This window comes from Lissotriton helveticus, chromosome 2_1 (genome assembly GCF_964261635.1).
Source record: "Lissotriton helveticus chromosome 2_1, aLisHel1.1, whole genome shotgun sequence".
Classification (NCBI taxonomy): Eukaryota; Metazoa; Chordata; class Amphibia; order Caudata; family Salamandridae; genus Lissotriton; species Lissotriton helveticus.
The window spans coordinates 556,888,417-556,910,711 of record NC_136059.1 but is presented as its reverse complement, the minus strand read 5'-3'; the positions used below and the strand labels follow the sequence as shown (position 1 = coordinate 556,910,711).

The 22,295-nt window shown below is 48.2% G+C and overlaps 1 protein-coding gene across 2 annotated transcripts in view; it reads left to right on the top strand.

Moving 5' to 3' along the window:
- The window catches only part of AGGF1 (angiogenic factor with G-patch and FHA domains 1), a 425,972-nt gene that overhangs the window by 261,138 nt on the left and 142,539 nt on the right, over positions 1-22,295 (top strand). For both annotated transcript variants that reach the window (XM_078675220.1, XM_078675222.1), the window contains exons 8-9: positions 12,852-12,903; positions 13,027-13,128. In XM_078675220.1, coding sequence (XP_078531346.1) covers positions 12,852-12,903; positions 13,027-13,128 — 154 coding nt within the window. The remainder of the gene's footprint in view (positions 1-12,851; positions 12,904-13,026; positions 13,129-22,295) is intronic.

The following is a 22,295-nucleotide window of genomic DNA, read 5'->3' as shown; positions in this document are numbered from 1 at the left end:
TCTGATTCCTGCGCCGGCCCCAGCCCCGGACCCTGCGTCCTCACCCGCTCACCCTCCACCCAAAAAGCCCTGTGCAGAGGGGGTTGACGCGGAGGCTTTCGCTCGTGTCAAGCGTGCCTTCATGGCGCTCGAGGGGTCCCAACCCGCCCCCGTTCCTGCGGAGGTTCCCCCCCCCCCGACCCGCATACTATGTCCCCAGACCCCCAGGACGATGGGGATTCCCCGGACACGGACGAGGAGGCCTGTTCCTCTAGGTCGTAGCTCCCGTCCCAGGCCGCTTTCTCTGAGGGTCCTTCGGACATGTTGGATCCGGACGATATCGTCGACCCCCGGTCCCAGGCAACAAGGTGGCCCGGTACGTGGCCGGTCGCTTGAGCAAGCCCGTAGAGAAGGACGCTCGTAACCGCCTTCGGGCAGAGTGCCCTCGGCCTACCTTGGAGGGCAAGGTAGCTATGACGCCTGACATCGACCCTAAAATGGCGACGTTCCTAGCAAAATTTGTCAGAGATCCCCGGAAGGGGATTGACAGGTCCTGGCGCACTTGCCAGGACAAGTTGTTAGATGCAGTGGGCCCTCTAACGAAAATCCTGGACATGGCCGTGGAGGCCAAGGTCGCGGGAGATCATATTTCCCCGGAGGTCCTGTCCAATTGGGCCCAGCGGGCCATTATTTTTTTCGGAAATGCGAATTGTGCCCTCTCTACTGAGAGAAGGAGGTCACTGTTGATAAAAATTGACCCTAAGTTGGGTGACCTCGCTTCTTCGGAGGCCGGCGCCGTGGCTCAGGGGGGCCTGTTCGGGGACCCCTTCATTAAGGAGCTTGGAAAGTTCGTAGCCACTTTTACCTCCTTGGACAGGGCGCAGTCCAATATCAAAAAAGTTTTTGCCCCTCGGGTTTTTGAGGGGGACGGACGTGGCAGGGGCCGCTCGTTCGGCCGTGGCAACCCCTCTGATCGGGGACAAGGCTCCGGCCGTGGGCGGGCGCAGGACGGTGCCCGCTTCAACAACTTCTACCCCACCCGGGGTCAGCAATTCCGGGGCCGTGGCGGCCAGAGAAGACAACCACAAGTTGTTGGAAGAGGTGAGTATGCTGCCTTCAGCGAGTTTGCGGGTTGGGGGGCGCTTGGGCGCAGTTTCTCCCAGCATGGGCTTCCCTGACCAACTATGCTTGGCTGCTGCAGACGGTCCAGGGCCTCCAGCTTGAGTTTCATGGCCGTCCGTGTCAGCCTCAACGTCCCCGTCCTATTACCTTTTCGCAGCGCGACGCAGATTTAGTGCGCGACGAGGTGTCCGCCCTCCTCCACAAAGGGGCGATTTGTTGCACGCAGGAACACACCGGGGGTTTCCTCAGCAATCTGTTTCTGGTCGACAAGGTCGATGGGGGCCGTCGTCCAGTCATCAACTTGAAGGAATTCAACGAATGGCTGCTTTACCGCCATTTCAAGATGGAGGGAATCCATCTCCTGAGGGATGTTTTGCGCCCGTCAGATTGGATGGTCAGGCTCGACTTGAAAGACGCCTACTTGGCGGTACCCATTTTTCCCCTCACCGATGTTCCTTCAGTTCAAATGGGACGGTCTGGTCTACGAGTTCACCACGCTACCTTTCGGGCTATCCTCGGCGCCGTGGTGTTTCACAAAGGTGTTGCACCCGGTCGTGGAGGCTTTGCGGGCTCGAGGTATCCGGATGATCGTTTACCTGGACGACATGCTCTTCATGGACCAGTGTCCAAAGCGCCTTTCGTCCCAGCTTCAGATGGCAGTCAACCTACTCCAGGATATGGGCTTTGTTATCAACGAGAAGAAGTCTCTTCTAGTCCCCACTCAGAGTGCCGCCTTTTTAGGGTTCACCGTCGACTCGGTGTCAGCCACGTTGAGCCTTCCTGCTCGAAAGATGGCGAAGATCCGGCACGAGTTGCGTCAGATGCTGGCGAAGTCTCACACGTCGTTGCGCCATTTGGCGCGGTTAGTGGGTCTCCTGTCCTCTTCGATTCAGGCCATCTTCCCAGGTCCCCTTCATTATTGGGCCATGCTGCGCCTGAAGGCGTATCACCTCCAGAAGGGTCTGACTTACTCTCAGTTGATCCCACTGTCGGAGGAAGTGAGGGACGAGATGCGGTGGTGGCTAACGCACATGGAGGCCTGAAATGGCCGTGCGATGTTCGGCTCCGAGCCGGACGTCATTATCGAGTCCGACGCCAGTCGCTCTGGTTGGGGGGCCAGGTGCGGAGATTTTTCCACAGGGGGCGCCTGGTCAGCCCTCGAGCAGTCCTTGCATATCAACTGTTTGAAATTGCTAGCATGCTCCTTTGAGGTCCAGTGCTGGACCAAGGACAGGGTTTAATCCTGTGTCCTCCTCCGGATGGACAACTTGTCGGCGGTCCGGTATATCAACCACCTGGGGGGGAACCAGGTCCAAATTGCTAGCGGACCTTGCCAAGGATTTTTGGCACTTTTGCCTGGACCGGCAGGTGTCGGTCACGGCAGAGTATCTGCCGGGTCGCCAGAACGAAGTGGCCGATTGGCACTCCCGGCACCTTCTGGACGCCAGTGTATGGAAGTTGGACCCTCTGGTGTTCTCCTGGTTGGAGGACAGATGGGGCCCCTTCTCGGTGGACCTGTTCGCGTCACGCCTGGATTATCAGCTTCCGAGATTTTTCAGTTGGCGACCGGATCCGCTGGTGGAGGCGACGGATGCTTTCCTCCAGGACTGGTCGGGCGAGCAGGGGTATGCGTTTCCCCCGTTTTCAATGATAACGCGAGTATCGGCGTTGCTTCGCCGTCAGTTGGCGGAGGTGGTTCTGATCACCCCATGGTGGAGGTCTCAAGTTTGGTTTCCGGTTCTTCTGGAACTTTCCTGGGATTCTCCCATCCTACTCCCCCACTCTCCTCACATTCTGCTCAGTCCGGAGGGGATTCCCCACCGGTTAGTCCAGGAGGGGTCCCTACGTCTGATGGCTTGGCGGATCTCCGGCGTCGCTGGACGCTCCCAGGCCTTTCGGGACAGGCAGAAGACCTACTCTCCAAGGCATGGGCCGATAGCACGACCAGGAGATACCGATCAGCTTGGCATAGATGGCGTCGCTGGTGTGTGTGACGGGGTTTTGATCCCGTGGGGGCAGACGTACTTGAGGTTCTGAACTTCTTGGATGGGTTAGCGAAAGACGGCCTTGCTTACCGGTCAATTAACACTTTCCGTTCGGCTATCTCGGCCGGGCACGACCTGGTTCAGGGTTCCCCGGTTGGAGAGCACCCTTTGGTGTGTCGGCTCTTGAGAGGGATTCGCCTCTCATTGCCGCCTGAGCCACGTTATTACGTCCTTTGGGACGTGAACAGGGTTCTGAATTTGTTTTTGTCCTGGCAGCCAAATCGTTTTTTGTCTCGCAAAGAGATCACGGCTAACTTGGCTATGCTGTTGTGCCTGATATCTTGCAGGCGGGTTTCGGATGTGAGAGCATTGGACATCACTGCTAGAGTTTTCTCCCCTGACGGGGTGTCTTTTACGGTGAGTAGGCGGACTAAGCCGATGGCGAGATAGGAGCCTTTTCCATCAAGGCTAACACGGGGAACATGGTGAATGGCCTATTGATCTATCGCCCTCCGGGCCCCTCTACCCAGTTCATCACTTGTTTAACTGATGGCATCACGGAAACTGCCCTACGAAGGGATAAGTTTCTGCTTTTAGGCGATCTTAACATCCACCTAGATAATCTAGCAGATGGGGAAGATGCCGTCATGGCTTCTGACAGACTTGATGAGCGCATTATCACGGCCCTGGATGCTATAGCTCCCCTCTGCCAAAAAAAACCCTATAGCAGACCCCATAAATCGGCCCCTTGGTTTAGCGATGAACTCCGCCTAGTCAAAGCGGAATGTAAGAAACTAGAAAGACAATGGAGGGTGGCGTACCTAGATCAAGCTAAACTGAAATATACAGGCAGACGCAGGGAATATCATAATCTAATTAGACGCGCTAAAACCAACTACTTTTCAGGCAGGATTGGTAAAGCCCATAACTCCACGAAGGAGCTATTTAAAATCTATAAGGAAATCTCCTTGTGCAGCTCCTCTGTCAATCCTCCCTCGAGCTCAATTGAGTCCTGTAATCGCATCGCCACTTACTTTTCTGATAAAGTGGCTAACATCTACTCTGCTTTTACAGGGGGCAAGGAAAAGGCAATAGAGTTCAGGGAGCACCTTAAATTAGACGAAGGCAAAAATAGGTTAGGTAATTTTGTTATTCCATCCTCTGAGTTGCAGAGGATCTGCCGCTCTATCAAATCTGGGTCCCCCTGTGACCCTGCATCGCCCAAACTTCTTGGAGGAAGTATCGAAACCCTAGAACCGTACATCAGAGATGTTCTTGACATCTCTTTTAAGACCTGTATTGTACCTAAAAAGTGGAAGCAAGCAATTGTACTTCCGCTCCAAAAAAATCGAACCTTAGCTGGGACAGGATGGACAACTTGAGACCTATTTCCCTTCTCCCTTATATGGCCAAGGTGGCAGAAAAGGTGGTCAATCTTCAACTTATGACCTTTGTGGGTCAATCCAATCTTCTTATCCCACGCAGTTTGGATTTCCCCCGCGCCACTCCTCGGAGTCTGCGCTGCTCCTGGCCACTGAAACCATCAGGCAAGGAGTCGATGAGGGGCAAACTATGGCACTCATCTTGCTTGACCTAAGTGCCGCCTTTGACACTGTAGCACATTCCATCTTGCTACAGTGTCTTTACAAGGGTGAAATCAATGGGAAGGCACTTAGTTGGATACAATCCTTTCTGACGGAGAGAGGCTTTCAGGTTAGACAGGGTGAACACTACTCCAGGCTGTTCAATCTTGATCAGGGGGTTCCCCAGGGCTCTGCCCTAAGCCCCACCCTGTTCAACCTGTATGCCTCTCCTGTAGCCACTATTGTGGAAAGATATGATATCCAACTTGTATCCTATGCGGACGACACGCAGTTGGCCATCTCCCTATCACGAGCGCCCGGAACTGCGGCCGCCAACTTCAGCGCTTATATGCAGGAGCTAGCCTCCTGGATGTCTAACAACTGCCTGAAGTTGAATGGCTCCAAGACTGAGGTGCTCGTGGTGGGGGGGGGGGTCCATCTGTGTGGTGCTCAGCATGGTGGCCAGACTGTCTGAGCCCCACTCCTGCGCCATGTCAACAGGCCAAAAACCTAGGGGTACTATTCGACTCCGATCTGTCGTTTGCGCCCCAGATTAATCGGGTAGTGGGAATGTGTTTTGGGATACTTAAGACCTTACGTAAGGTCCTTGACATGCTCCCTGTTGGAGACAGACAGACCCTCGTGCATGCCCTGGTAACATCAAGACTCGATTATGCCAATCTCCTTTACCTGGGCAGTCCGGCCAGCAGTCTTAACCGTCTCCAAGTATTGCAGAATGCGACAGCCCGGCTGGTGCTGAGGCTCCCTAGGCGAACGTCCTCTAAAGCTGCTCTAAAGTCCCTTCACTGGCTGCCAATCCGTGAAAGGATTAAATTCAAAGCCCTCTGCATATGCCATCGCATTTTGGGAGGTAGAGCACCCGCCCCCCTAAACTGTCTTATCACCCCCTATAGGCCTGAGCGGATGCTTAGATCTTCTGGCACTGGTCTGGTCGTACTCCCCAAAATCCGTAGAGCCCGCATGGGGGGCAGATCATTCCGACTTCTCGCAGCCAAGAATTGGAACTTGTTACCAACTGAATTACGCCTTGAACCCTCTGAGGCCAAATTCCGTAGAGCCCTCAAAACACACCTGTTTCGCCTAGCACTGCCTTAACTTTCCACCCTCTCACCTACTCAATCTCAGCGCAGGGACACGCCGGAGAGCGTAACTAAGCGCTTTATAAAACTCCAAAATAAATAAATAAAAATAAATAAGTCCCTTTCGAGAATAATCTCGTACCCGGCCTTCCAGGATTCCCCTAAGCTGTGTGAAGTGCAGTGCCTCCGTGCCTATGAAAGTTTGACTGAAGACACTCGTCCTCCGGGCGAGAGACAATTGCTTTGCCCTATGTAAACCGTACAAGGCAGTTTCTTCCCCAACTATAGCCAGGTGGGTGCGTTGGGTGATGCAGGAGGCGGGGATTGACACCAAGCAGTTTGGTGCTCATTCAGCGAGAGGGGCGATGGCCTCTAAAGCTTTTGCCCTTGGGGCTCGGTTGGAAGATCTGATGAGGGCGGCCGATTGGTCCTCAAACTCCACGTTCAAGAGGTTCTATTTTAAGTCAGTGTTAGAGGTTGCTCGGCTAGTGGTCGACAAGCTTTGAACTGGCATAATCCGAAGCCTCCGGTCCTGCCATAGAATGAGAATTTGCCTAGCCTTGGTGCTGGTAAGTTCCAATTCTATTAAGGACTCGGAGGCGAGGATTATCCCCCCCCAATGACTTCAAGGAAGTGGACCCTCCCCGTACGGACTGTAAGTAATGCATTTATGAAGTTTTTACTGCTGGCTATGCTTGATAACGCTTGTGATTTTCTTTTGACATGCGTTTTACACTCACTGGTGGCTGCTCAGCGTCTAACTGCGTATTTTGCAGGGAATGACGGTAATAAACAGGAAGCTTAAGGTGACTGGAGCGTGGGCTTCGCGCGAAGAAAGAGGAAGAGGAAGCAGCTGCAAGGCATAATGGGAGTTGCCGGAGTGCGGAGAGCGACAAAGGACTAGCATTGTGACTTTTTTCTTTCCCTGCTGCTCATGGGAAATGTAGTTGTTTGTAGTTTTTCTTGCTGCTGTTTGTGCAATAAAGCGAAGGAAGAAAGGCATAATCCTCACCTCCGAGTCCTTAATAGAATTGGAACTTACCAGCACCAAGGCTAGGCAAATTCTCATTCCTAATGATAATGAAATGCCACATGTTTAACTCTCAATAATGCTGTGGAGTGCATAAGGACATGAAAGAATCAGTACCTGGGAGATCGGAGTCTTGAAGAGGCCCAGGAGTGCTTGATCGTAGTTAGTTGTTTTGACTTGGGAGTCTGGAGAGAGATGGATGTCCTAATGAGGTGAGGGGCCGGGCCAGGTAAATAAACATACCTTAGAGAGAGGTATTGGTACAGGACCGTATGTGCACTGTTAGTCATCCTTGATAATAATATTATGGAGGAGCAATGTGAATCTAGGGAGTTTTGAAATGGAATGATGTGATTGCTTGTACAGCTGAAATAATAGCAATGCTGGCAAAAACTGCAGTGTTAAACGATGAACACATTTAAGGTTAAATATGCATAGTTATTTGGAAATTCCTAAAACATGATCTTAGAGAATGAAATATACATTTCTGATGGATCCTTCTAACCGCAGATTCCATACCTTGTGAATGATCCCCAAGCATCAGACTGGATTGGAAACTTGTAGAGCAGTTCTCCTGCAATCCGGTAGGTGGCATCCAGCAGCTGCACGCTGACTATGTTCTGTTCCGGAACTGATGAGCAGGGCCACATATTAGCACCTCTTTGTGTCCTAAAGTCAATTCCTACCTTTCTACACCTTAAGTCTCAGATCCAGGGCTTCTCCCGGGTCTTTACCAAGATTTTTCAATGAAATGTTATCCAGTGTGCAATATAAATGCCACTCTTTAAACCATAGGGTTTAAAACATGCAGGAATTGTCGCAACCAAATAATTATGATGTAACTTCACGAAGTCTGTTTGTGCTGCCTGAGGTCAGACCATGGCCTGTGGCGCGACAGCACCCAGATGAACTGAAAGGCCATACTGGAAAGTTAAGTGAAACACGACATCGCCAAACACAAGAAGGCTCCTTTCCGTGACCTGTCTGTCAATGGGAAGATCCCATGCCAGGTAGTGGTCGAAGAAGAAATACAAAAAATCCAAGCTGTTAATGACCCCGTCACACCACTGTCCAACTCCAGAGCGGGCTCAAGATTATCAGCATGCCTTTGGGTCTCTCTCCCAATCTCCGTTGGAGCCGATTCCGAGTCTGACCTAATGCACCCTCAGTTTCCAGGTCGATCTGCCCCACTGGAGGAAGTGGAAGCCTTCAGGGAGAATATCCTGTATATATTCGACACTTTAACATCTTTTCTTTTTTATGGGCCCCAAGAATCCGCAGGAACCTTCAGTCGAGCTTCCTCCCTCAGCACTGTCTTTTCCTTTTAGACCGGTATTTGGTTCAGCACTGACTCCGGTGCATGCTTCACTGTCATCCCCTGCACCCCTTTCGTTCACATCGAAGCGGTCAACACCGGATCTAACTCTGAACTGAGTCCGATGATGACTGGCGCACAACTTCTTGCCAACCCCTCTAATTCTGATACCTTGCCCACTTTACAGAATATTTTTGGTACAGAATTGAAAATGACAACTGATGCAGGAGACAACATTGTTCCCTATTATGATGAGGACAACTGGTATAGTGAGCTTCAAGATGCCAATGGGCTTGACACTTCACCTGATACTGGCCCTGTGTTCCCCCCTAGATCTGCTACAGGGAAAAGCGCCTCTTTCGCTGTGTTAGCTTTACAATTGCCATCCATGGAAGTGAAAACTTATTTATTAATTGAAGTTCTACAACCTGGCCAGGCTCCCGCTGAGCCGCTGTTACCATTTAATGAAGCGCTAACTGACATCCCTTTAGGCCCCTAAGCCAAGCCCTGTTCAGGGCTGCTCATTAATAGGCTGGTTGCCCGTCGTCATCACCACACTCCTGGTGATCCTGCCTTCCTAACACAGCATCCGACTCCAGAAAGTCTGGCGGTACAGGCATCTACCAGCAGGTCCAACTCCAGTGCCTTTCCCATTAATCCTCTAATTGTGAGTCCAAAAGAATAGAAATGTTTGGCAAGAGAATTTTCTCTTCCATAAGCCTTATTCTGAAATTCATAAATGGTGATTGTCTCTGCAGCTATAACTCCCATCTCCTTTGGGATACAGTGGCTTAAGTTTTACTGGCTTTTCCAGCCAGCCTTCGGTCCTCTCTTGCGAAGTAACATTTGTTATACCCTGAGGGCTGGAAATAATTGATTGTTTGGGACATTCCATGTGTACCAGTGTGGCCCTCCAGGCTACTCTTGGATGAGTTTATGGGTTTCTCCTGGTACATCCAGGTTTTTTAATATATATGACCTTTGACAGATTTCTATTTTTTGGGTGACAAAGCAGCAGCTTGGGTCCTGGTGGAATGCACCCACAAGCCTACAACTGGCTGCTTCTTTGGCAGTGCTTTGCAGATCTTTATGCAGAGAACAATCCATTGAGAGATGGTCTATCTGTGCGCTGTCTTGCACTTCTTTGCTCCTGAAAACTCTACAACAAGCTGGTCCTCTACTCTATGTTCATTGGTCCGATTGATATACAAACTCAATGCTTTTTTGGGATCCAACCGATGGACTCTCTCTTCCTCCTTAGAGGGATGACATGGAGCAAAGAGTGCTGGAAGAATGATAGCCTGAATATCATGAAAGTGAGTAACTACTCTAGGTGAAAAATGAGCCTTAGTTCTTAGAACCAACTTATTAGGAAAGAAGGTGCTATATGGTGGATTGGCACAGAAAGCCAGAAATTTGTTCACGTGTCTAGCCGATGTTATGGCGATGAGAAAGGCTGTCTTTAAGGTCAGAAGTCTCTAGGGACAACTGTGCAGTGTCTCAAAAGTTGTGCACATCAAGCAAGTGAGGACTAAATTCAAATCCCACTTGGGCATCTTAAAGGGTTTTGGTGAAAACAATTGATGCAAATCTTTCAAAAACCTCATAACGGGTGATGTAAATTGCAACATCTGATCTGGATACCGGAAGAATGGTGAAAGAGTCGACAAGCAGCTCAGCGCAAATCCTTGCTGGACTAGGGATAGACCAAACGATAACAATTTATACAAATGTGTCTGTAATGGTAAATTTGTTGTGCCGTAGCAATCCACAAATTTGTCTCAATGGCTGGTGTACACTGATTTCATGGAGGATGTCTCGACACCAGAATGACATGAACAACCTCAGGGTGAAGATTGAAGGAGGTCAACTGTCACTGCTCAATCTCCAAGCATGGAGATGCACAGTGTGTAGGCCCGTTGTTATATCCAGCCTTGTTACTGTGCTCATGAGGCAGTGAAAGAAAGGCATACCTGAGACTTGAGCTCCACTCTAGGTGGAAGGTGTCTCCGTGCAAGAACTGCTGAAATGCGGCTTGAGCCTCCTCCGGGTGTAACTGCCATTCATGATCTGCTGGGTGCCATAGGCTGAACTTTTTAGCCCTGGCATTTAAAGATCCTGCCAGGTGGTTCACCACCGGAAAAATCACTTGGTAGTACAGCCATTTCCACAGACACAAGGGCCAGGACTCCACCCCACCCTGTTTGTTGCTCTACCATCTCTTCCAGATAGCTTCCGCAGTCCAATAGTGACACATCCGTCACAACTGTCAAATCTAGGTGGGATAAGTGGTTGGGCCTGCCACTGACTTAACTGCAATCTAGTAACCATCACTTCAGACCATTTGCAGTCTCCTCCGAAATCTGAATACAATCCAACAGATTTCCCTGATATTGTACCCACTGGGATTTAAGGTCCCACTGCAGAGCCCGCTTGTGCCATCTGCTATACATCACCAGCAGGATGTAGGAGGCCAATAATCGCAAAAGCCTCAGAGTCCTCTGCACTGAGATTCAGGACAGAGGCTGAATCATCAGGATCGTAGCCCAATTTTATGAACTTTCAGTTCAGGTGCAAAGGCCCAACATTGTACTGTATCCAGAATGGCTCAGATGAAAGAGAGGATGTGCAAAGGAGTCTGGTGTGACTTTGGCTAATTGATAGTGAACCCCAATGATGTCAGGAAGTTCACCATCAGCTGAAGGTTTCTGATGAATGCCTGAGTCAAGCCCCCCTTTAACAGGTTGTTGTCGAGGTAGAGGATACTGGTACCCCCAACCTCCGTAGATGGACACCCAAGAAGCACTGGTGAGACCAAAGGAAAGCATTGCAAACTGAAAGCGTTTCTGGCCCACCATGAACCTTAGGTAGCGCCTGTGGGCCTGCAAGGCAGGAATGTGAAAATTAGAATCCTGCAGGTCCAACACCACCATCCAGTCTACATGGTCTATGGCAGACCGGACCTGAGCTAGTGTGACCATTTTGAATGTGTCCTTCTGCAGGAAGGCTTTTAGAGCATTAAGACATAAAATAGGACAAAGGCCTTTATCTTTTTTTGGCACAAAGTAGTAATGGGTAACACCCGGTCCCTGCTTCCAAAGCTTTAACCCTCTACGGCCCCCTTAGGCAAATGGGCCTACAGTTCCGGTAGTAAGACATACCGATATCCCTCCATTCCTGTCCTGAAGGCAGTGGAAGGTGCAGCAGGGTAGAAAGGAATGGAGGAACATAGACCTGATGGACAATTTGGAGGACCCACATGTCTGTCATGATGGCCTACCACCCTTGGAAGAAATATCATACCCTGGCTTTAACAGGGAGGTTGTGTGCCACCAAGGACACTCGAAAGTGGTTTTGCAGTTAGTGCCTCTGTAGGGGAAGGGTACTTAGCTGCATGTTGTCCTGGATGACGCATTGGAAATTGTTGGTGGAGATGCCTGTGGGAGCAATAAGGCCAGATACCGTGCTGTGGCTCTACCGTTCTTGCGACACTCCAAGATGAGTCCACACTACTGTGTTAGCATGAGGAGTGCCTGTCCTGGACATCTGTCAGGCTTTGCCTGGGCATTCATACACATGGGTGCAAAGCACTACTACTACCTTGACATTAAGGTCCATAGAGAGGGTCATCTTGCCCACTCGGTCTTGCATGCCTATTTTTTTTTCAAGCCAGTTCACAGAGCCACCGCCTTGTGAGGTACTGGTATAGTACGTATTCACAATGTGAACAGTTTGCAATTTGGAGTATCCATAAGAAGAACAACTTGCTTACCTTTGATGATGATATTTCTGTTGTATACTCTAGCTAACTACCGACCCTCCCAACTACCTGTTCTGTAAACTGGATTATTTTCCCATCTAAACAGGTCCAAAGTCTAGAGATCTGCACACTGGTTATTCCAATCTTCCAATAGGATTTGCTTCTGGGGACAGCTAGAAAACAAGTGGTGTCAGTGCCTATAGGTTAGGGTGACCAGGTCTTGAGATATTTTGCAAAAATAGAAGAAGGACTAGAATTTTATGTCAATGGTGCTGTGCAGAATGACAACTCTTAACAGCATAAGAGCACAGAAGCAGCACTGAGAAAATAAATAAAATGTAATTTCTAAAACCAGCATTAACCTGTTAATTAAATGTCTTACTTATAACAGCTGCTAACTAGCACAACTGTAGAACACCCAATAAGTGTCTCTCACTGGTTTCAGTGGCCCCCTCTAAAAACCGTGACATTAGCCTGAATTACAGAAATCTGCCGGGACAGCTAGTGAAAACCCATGACTGCCTGTACAAATCCGGGGCGCCTGGTCACCCTATTATAGGTGGCTCTTACATGCGGCTCCACTTGTGACGACTTGAGCGGAGTGGTGTTGGCACGGAGATGCTCAATGCCACCAAGCCGCACACAGGGGAACTGCTATTAAAGTTTCTGGATCCAGAATGTTGCCCGGGAATTATTCACAATGTGAGGAATCTGCGGTTAGATATAGTATCAACTAGAAAAGCTATAGTTTAAATGTAGGATTCTAATGAAATATTGGAAACTGTCAAGTTATATATAAAATGCTTATTTTGTCTTTTCTGTCCCATCAAATAATCATTACGAATAAGTCCCTGTGTAGTATCGGGAATGCAAACAAAGCTGACTAATGCTGACTGTACATCCAGCTCTACAATTTAAATATGGCCTTACAGCATTTCGAAACAATAAAATTAACTTATACTGTGACAATTTTACAGAGAGAATGATATGGAGCACGCTATCCAAATTCCGGAGTCTGTGGTCAACAAGGTACGTTGCTGTTTGATGTAACGTCATAATTTTCTTGATCGGAATCACAGCGATCCATTATGTGCTTGACCACGGTCTTGTGACGGGATTCATAGTTCTTCTCACTCGTTTCCTTTCATTTAGTTTCATGCGGAAGTTTACTTTGACCACAGTTTACAAAGTTATGTGCTTGTGGACCAAGGCAGTGAAAATGGCACCGTCATCAATGGAAACCACATTCTGCAGGTGAGCATTGCCTTGGGCACGACTGTAAAGCATCACATTTACATGCCATAGCAGGGTATCCTTAATGGTCAGTCTGCTGTACATCTCTTTACATCCATACCACCTTCATCACAGGTGTTTGCGTCTATCCCTGTCCTTACTAGATTTGCGGGAACACTCGAGTGTTAATGCTGCATCCATAATTACCAATGCCACTGGGTAGATGATTTCGGGGCACAGTATTACAGCATTACTGTAGATCGGGGTCTGCAAAAAGACCTACTTATGCTAAATGAAAATCATCCCAATTTTCTAATATTATTAGTGTTGTAATAAGGACCACATTAGACAAGATTACTTTGGTGGGCTCCCTTTGCAAGATTACTGGCAGTGGTCACCTCAATGCAGGGTTGCCAGCTGTGATCACTTCATTGCACCAGGCAGGGTTGCGAGACACAATGTAAAAAAGGTTTTGTCAATTTGGAGTCCCTTTACATGGGTAATACATAGCAGCCATATCTTCAATGCTCATGCCACAAAGGTAATCATATTAGTAATAAGTCTCTCCAGTACCACCTGGTTTATTACTTGAATATCAACTTAAAATATACTTTGGAAAACCAAACATTTTTCTCCAAATTTAGGCTCATTAGGGCTGAAAATACACACATTTCCATTTCTGATGCACCCTTTACAGTTTGGTATACATATATTAATTCAGCCAAGCAAATGCTTAGAATTTAGTACACTAAACTGCTCACAGCAGAGCTACTTAAAGGTAGCTAGAGCGATGCTAGTAGCTCATGAGTAGGCTGTCTGGTTTTAGGTTTAAACCTATAATAACTGATAAAACCACACCGGAAGGGAACTAGCCCTCATCAGTGTAAACATATGAACACTGAAAAAAAACCTGCACAACCACAAACTGAATGCCATTCAAAGATAGGAAAAGGAGAGTGAAAAATGTATTTCTTCCTAAAGAGGCCAATTCAATGTAACTTTATTTTATAAGGTAGCAGTAAGGAAGACTAGGCTAACATTATTCTGCTTGAGTTTTGTTGTTTAGGGATGTCACAAAAATATTGTTTCTTCTTCCTTTTTCAGTTATCAGTCTTTGGTCTGAAGATACAGGAGTTAGAAGCATCTTTTAGGTGTTGTTTATTTATTTTATAAACTATATAGAATCAGGAAATATCAAAATCATATTTGATTTTTTGGCTATGTTTTAGTCTTTCACTGACATGAAAAATTTAGGTTTTGTAAGAATCTTTCCCAATATGTACCATCACATTTACCCACAGAGAATGAGTAAAAAAACCTTGATACATCAGCCTCCTTTTCCAGTGAGTCAGTATTGATAGTAGGTGAATTGCCAAATGTCCCAGACGTTAAACATTCAATGCAAGGTCTAGTGACAGCTATATGTGAAAAGAGTGCAGTCACAAAGCATCTGGGATACTGGTGAAAACATGACACCAGACTTTTGGAAAACATGGAACGCAGTGTCACTTGGAATCCTGCTGCAAAAAGTTCTTATCAAGTTCAACAAAGATTGAAGTGATATTGTTTGTATTTACAGTGATTCAGCTACGTATATGAAAACGTTGTGTTATCACCTGTCAAAATCGATACCTGAGCTGAAGTGCTTCCCTGTAAGAGATCCTTGCCACTTGTTAGATGGTATGCTGAAAGCATTGTAACAATCTTCGGAGTTAATTACCAATGCTATTGACTTTTTAGTCTATTCTGGTGCACTGTTTTGTTATGCACGGAAACTAAAATGCAAATATTTCTTTTTTTGTGCATGGTGTGGCATCAAAGAAAGAATCATCCCAACTGCGTCACTTAGCTGGTAGTTCTCAGTCCTAGAGGCCATGAATGCTATATTATCCATGTGGCAACCATTAACAGAACTTTTGCTGAGTGATGATGCCAAAGGCAAGAAATGTGAGGATCTTTGGTCATATATTGATAGTGATTTGAAAAAAAAAGTACACTCTGCTGCATTTTCTTATTTTTACAGTAAACATATCTGCTGTAGTGGACATAATAAAAAAACACTAGAGTCTGAAAACACCCTTGTCTACCTAGTGTTCAGCATAATTGGTGTAGATGTGAAACATCTCCTTGAGAGTAGGCTGGGCGACACTTTTTGTGACTTTGGCACTGCAACATGTTCCATGTTAGAGTGCTTGCCACATGGTAAGCAAAGAAATGTTGAGGAGCAATTCAGGAACTTTTATTCTACAATCTATGAGAAATAGCCCTTCACCAACCAAGGCATTTGAAGTCAATGAAGCCTCACTGTGGTAATCTGCAGAAGTTATAGATCCCTTCAGAAAAGGGAAATTTTCTCCAGAGTTTCAAAAGTGCTGCCTCATTTTTGGCCACTTCAATAACTCTGAAAGCAAATGCGCCCAGTTCAACGCACATCTTGCAGAACCTGTCACAGAGAATCGCAATCTTCAGGTGCACCAGTATTGGCATGGAAAGCTATGTCAGTGGCCAGAGTTAGCAAATCGTGTACTGGCTATTTTGACGTTGCGTGTTTCAAGTGCCAATGTTGAAGAGGGCCTTTTCAGATAAAACTTTACATGGGAAGGAAAGAGTGAGCGTGCATGCCCAAAGATTCACTGAAGAAGTATTTTTTATTTTATTTTTAAAAAATGTTTGGCCTCATCAGCCTAGGTCTTCAAAAGGAGTAAAGAAACAGAACTCCGAGGTCTCCCTGTACATAGCACCCTCCGGAGCCATTTTGCGTTCAAACCTAAGATGGGTCACTCTATACCTTGCTTCTATTACTCCGACCATAGGAAGGCCATCAAATGACCAGACCCTCTCAAGGCCGCCACCGGGGTAGTCAAGCAAACATGGTATAAACGCCTAATCATAGGACAATAGTTTTTCACACATTACAAAGAGGTTATCCAATTTTCAAAGGGGAGCCAGAACTTATTACGCCTGAGCTTTACCGCTCTGTCCATCTTAACTGTATACTCTACAGAAGCTAACCATTCTACTTTATTCGGGGATGTAGCTTTAATCCAATATTTACAGATTTCTCTGCAGGCAAGCAATATTAAGTAAAAAAAATAATTTTCTTGTGTTTTGCGATATTGTTTCATAATTAACTGGAAACCTAAAAAAGACAAGGGAAATACTTACCTGGATCAGTTCTCCAAGTATTAAAAATATTGTGTTACTCACATCCTGCCAAAAAACTCGTAGTACTGGGCAATTCAAGAACATATGTTCATCATTACTTTTCTCTTCCCCACACTTAGGACATCGTTGTCTCCACGGCTTAGCGCGTTTTGGAAATTTCACCAGCTTATGTGGCGTCCAATAGACCCTGTGGAGACAAAAAAGGTGGTTCTGCCTTAAATTTGCGGCACATACTGTGGAGTATAACATGTTACAAGATACTTGCCTATGGACTGCTCTCCTGGCAAGCTCTTTTCCCACAGTGTTGCTGGCAGAATAAAGTCTCCATCCGAGCACTCCACTAAGCTCCAGTACCAAATTTTATTTTGTCTTTTTTTATTTTATTTGTTTATTGGTAAACATCACAATCATGTATACAGAAAAGGGCGGTCATTTTGACTTGCATACATATAATAAATAGACAATCAGTAGACAAAAATAAATATTACAGCACATTTGCACCTTCTGTACTTCTATGCATGTCCAGTTCCACCATTGGAGACACCACTGGGTTTCCTCGATAAGTATTCCAAAGCGACCATTTCCGATCCCACTTTTTCGGGCACCCCCTTGCCAAAAAGACTTCTGTTTCTGCCAGCATGCATCTATCAAGCTCTCTCTCCCATGTATGGACTCGTGGTATGAGCGCCCCCCCCACTCGCTATCTCCCACTTAACTAAGGTATATCCTAGCGTCGTGAATTGGTTTTCCACTTCCGTGAGATCAGTCGCCTCCCAGACATTCAACAATCCCAATTTCGGCGTCAATACAATCTCTTTATGTAGGGCCGCCTGTATGTGTTCCGAGGCCTCCTCCCATAAGCTACCAATCTTCGGGCAGCTCCAGAGAGTGTAGTAGAATGTGGCCTCTTGGCCACAGCCCCGTATGCATAAGTCGTTGGCTCTGGACCCTATTTTCGCTAGTGTCTGCCCTGTCTTGTATGGGCGATTTAGTATCCTCAATTGGATCAACCTATACTTAAGTGTTATGGCCGCCTCTCGAGGGGACATAAGGGCCTCCTGCCAGTCCTCGTCACTAATCACACCCAAATCACCCTGCCATCGCTCTCTAAGTCTTGGAAAGGTATCCGGGATATTATTACACAGTTTCTTATAGGTGAGCGATATTGCCTTCAAATTTAAGGGCCCATCTAGCAGCCTATTCTCAAGTGGTGAGGATTCTGGTATGTCCACAAAGGACGGAAAAGCCGCCGTAGAGCATGTCGGATTTGCAGATATCTATATGTTTCTCCCCGAGCCAGGTGATACTGTTTCTGGAGGTCCCCAAAGGTGAGTATGTCTCCCTTTCTGACTAGGTCTTTTACTGTCAAGATACCTATAAGCTCCCACTGTCTGGTGACACAGCATGCACAGCTTCCCTGTATACCAAAGTGGTGTTGCCTTAGTGAGGACGCCAACCCAGCCAAGGCGAGAAAGCACTGTTCGCCAAATCTGTAAGGTGTGTAGGGTAGGCCCAAAGAACCGCCCCGTATTTTGCGTATTGTATGTATATAGGGCTCCGAAATAGCCGGATCGATCAGTTTGTTATCGGTCAAGAGCATATGCAGGGTCATTCAGAGGCCGGTATACCCAACCCAATGATTAACAGTTACTAGCTGTGCTGCCCAATAGTAGAGTTGCAGGTCGGGGAGCGCAATGCCTCTGTCGTACCAGCTTTTTGTTAACTTCTTTAGTGCCACCCTTGGGGCCCTCGCATCCCACAATAATGTACGGACCTCTACCTCCACTGCCCTTAAATATGAGTCTGATACTTTATGCGGACAGTTATGAAGGATATACAGGAAGCGAGGGAGGGCCAGCATCTTAAAGTGCGCCGCTCTTCCCAGCAGCGAAAGTGGAAGGGATCACCAATTTTTCACATCCGCCCGTAATTTAGCCAGCGGGGGGCCAAGTTAGAGCTGTAAAAGAGGTTCGGGTCGGACGTGACAAAGATTCCCAAGTACCAAAACCCCTCCTCTGCCACTACCACATCGCATCCTGCCGAGAGCTTAGGGACCGGGCCATGTAGAATAAACAATATGAACTTGTGCCAATTGTTTGCATACCCAGAGTATTTACCAAAATTTGTAAAAAATATCAAGCACCACCGATAAATAGATCTGTAGGGGGAAGCCAGGTATAGCAGTATATTGTCCGCATATAAGGATATTCGATCCTCCACGTCATCCACCCATCTCATCCCTCGGACCATAACATCTCTACGTATCCAAGCCACTAGGGGCTCTAGTAACAGCGAAAAGATCAACGGGGATAGAGGGCACCCCTTTCTAGTACCCTGTTGGAGCCTGAATATCCGGGACGTATGACCTTTTACCCTCACTTGACCCAAGACATCTGTGTATAACAGTCGGACCCAGGCTATAAACTTAGGACCCAGACCCATTCCTTTCAGAACTTCAAACATGTACGGCCATTCTATGGAATCAAATGCCATTGAGGCATCGAGAGACAGCACCGCTGCGTCCTCCTCGATGTATTTTCTACGTGCCATCACATTGTGTAATCGCCTTAGATTGAGGGCCGTGTTCCTTCCAGGCATAAACCCAGACTGGTCCAGGTGGACAAATGTTTCGATAACCGACAGCAGCCTATTGGCCAAAACGTTCGCTAGCACCTCTGCCTCCACATTGATCAATGAAATTGGCCTATAGGATCCACATGCGTTCGCTGGTTTGCACGTCTTGTGGATCACAACTATGGTAGCCAATCTCTGATCCACTGGCAGCCGGCTCAACTCCAGACTCTCCTCATACATGGCCTTTAATTGCAAGATCGTGCGGGAGGCAGCGGCTTTCAAAAATTCAACTGGGACGCCATTGGGCATGATCGCCTTTCCCGGCTTAATCTGCCCTATTGCTTTACCGATCTCTTCAGGCGAGAGAGCCTTATCTAGTGTCTCCCTATCCACCTCCGAGAGCGCTGGCACGTCACTATCCTGGAGAAGCTGGCGCGAATCCTCAGCCGTGTAGTGAGTAGAGGGGGAATATACCCTTTCTAGGTGAGCCGCGAATTCCTCTGCAATGTCCTGTGGATGAGACACCGTGTCACCCCCTTGTGTCGTAAGCTTATGTGCCCATCTCGTCCCCCTGTTCTCCCCTTTCTAGCCATGACAGTGTCCTGCCGCTCTATCCACCATTTTGTATATTCTATGTTGGGTGTGGCGATATTTGGCCAACATGTGTTCCCTGGTTTTGATCCGATATTCATCTTGCTTCTGTAGAAGCATGTGCTCCGTATCAGGAGAAGGATTCTGTGCATGCTCCCTCTCTAGGTAAGAAGGTCAAGTTCCACCTGTGTCACGAGCTCACACTTCTTAGTGATATATCCCATCTTCAAAGATCGGGCCTGCCCTTTCAGAACCACCTTATATGTCTCCCATATCGTCCGAGTGGATGTGACTGAACCAACATTTTCAGAGAAATAGTTCTCTATCTGCGTGCGAAGTTCCTCCCTAATGTCCGGTATGTGTAAAAGCAATGGGTTAATAACAATAGTGGTACGTGCCTGCTTTTCCCAGTGTATATACTCCACCCAGACCGGGGAGTAGTCAGATATGCCTCTCGATAGAAGTTGGGACCTTGCAAAATTGCCCACAGGTGACAAATGTGTGAGGAAATAATCTATACGTGATAAGCTGCGGTGCAACCTAGAGAAAAAGGTAAATAACTTATCCGTGGGCTGCAGTGCCCGACCCACATCCACCAATCCCACTGCTGTCACAAAGTCGGCCATTAAGACACTGGATTTCGCCTGTGGCTTCGGCGGGTAGCGGTCGATCGTGTCGTCCAGTGTCATGTTATAGTCTCCCCCCACCCCCACTCATAATCAGTGCGCCGTCTTGGAGTACTGCCAACCTTCCCCCAAGGTCTTCCAAAGCTATTTTACCCAAAGCAGGAGGCAGGTAAACCGAAATTATATTAAGAACCCTACCATCCCACTGGGCCTCCACTCCTGCGAATCTCCCCGCCGGGTCCGCCCAGGTCTTACCAACTATGAGAGGTAAGGATTTCTTAACCAGAATTGCCGTTCCCCTGGACCCCGATGTGTAACCTGCATGAACCAGTAGTTTATAACCCCATCTCATGAGGGCCTTAGTCTTCTGCCCCACCAGGTGTGTCTCCTGCAACAAAACCACATCAGGAGAGTGTCGCTTCAAATACTGTTGCACTATTCCTCTCTTTATTTTGTCCCCATCCCGTTAACATTCCAGGTCAGTACAGAAAGTGTCCTATCTCTATCCCCCCCATCCCAAGTCATCAAACAATCACCTCTTGCACGAATCAGTACGGTTGAGGAAAACTTATACAACCCACCCATAAAGTCTCGCCATGATATAATTCCCCCCCACCTGCGCCTCCAAGGAGGCATGGGCTCTTCGCCCCTGTAGCTCAAGGCATTCAGTCCTGCTCCTGCAGCTGACTGTCGGTCTCTTCCGCGCCATTATTCGCCACCTCCACACGGACTCCTCTGTGCTGGCCCGGTCTCCCAGGTCTATCTCTTCTGTGGCTTCCCACCGTGCTCCAGCCGTCAAGCCATTCCCAAACTGTCTCCGGTGAGTCAAAAAACCATGATTTGCCCTCCGACTCCACTCTCAGCTGCTCAAGAAAGAGCATTGTGTATTTCACCTCCCGGCTTCGCAGTTCTCTCTTCACCACCTGGAAACTGCGGCGTTGGGCCTGAACCTTAGCCGTGAAATCAGGGAAGAAAGCCACCTCATAGTTATCTATCTTCAGGGGGGGATTGGAGCGTGCGGTTTGAAGGATGATGTCCCTGTCCTGGTAGTTGAACACTCGGGCAATAAGGGGCCTCGGGTTTCGGCTTACCTCCTGGCACCCCATGAGCTCTCTCAATAGAAAAGTAGCTGGACAAAGTCTTGGGCTTCAGGTGTTTCGTGATAAGGTCCTCCACATACAGGTCAGCTGCCGGCCCCTCCGTTCTCTCCAGAACCCCTAGGATACGAATGTTGTTGCGACGGGCCCGGCCTTCGTAATTATCGAGTTGTTGCGACATCCTCTCCTTCTCCTGTATTTCAAGCATTTGTGTCTGAAGTGCCGAGGTATCTGTCTGCACGGCACTGGTAACTATCTTGAGTTCTTTGATCTTCTCGTCCATCTTCCGAAAGTCAGCTCTAATCAGAGATACCTCAACAGTGACCGTGTCCACCGAGGCACATACCCAATTAATAGCCGCCATGATTGGTACCGGGTGCGACTGAATTCGTGTGTGATACGTCTGGAACCACGCCCCCTTCTCTAAGCCCCCAAATGTCGGTTCTCTGGGCTGAACCCCTCAGATCACAGCAATAGTCTCCAATTTAGCGGATTCGGTTGCACCACCTTCCTGCGCCCAGCGTCTCCCTCGTTCCTCCTCTCCACCTGATCGTAATTGTGTCTAGTTGATGGGCCAAAGCTTCACACCTCTCCCCCCTGCCAGAACCAGAAGGTCGAGAGAGGAACACTCTTCCGGGTCCTGCTTCCGCTCCCAAACAAACTGTCCATCTGCAAGTGGCGTAGGGGGCTCACCAGTCAAGGCGCCACACTCTAGAATCAGCCCAGCAATGCCATCCTGGGGACCCCTAGGAGCGCAGAAAAATGCTGGTCTCCATTGCCCTCGTTCAGTCAGCAGGCGGGGGGGGAGTGGCCTCTGCGCCCAAAGCATCCTCAGTCCAGAGCACCCCTCAAAGCCAAAGGACCCGGTACCTGTTCTCCACGCATGCACCAGTGTCTGCCAGGCCAAGCATCTCATCCATAGGGCCAGTATAGCACCAAATCAGCCCTTGAGGGTCTCTGCAGGAGCAGCCTCAGTTGTATCTCCACCCCCAGGGGTCAGCCACATGTAAAACACTGCCTCAACCACCTGACAGAGGCACAGCAGGACAGCACTCTTCCAGAAAAAAAAGGGGGGGCGCCGGCCGACGCTTCCCCCACTATTACTACAGTCCTTCAACACCTCTTGGCACTCCCC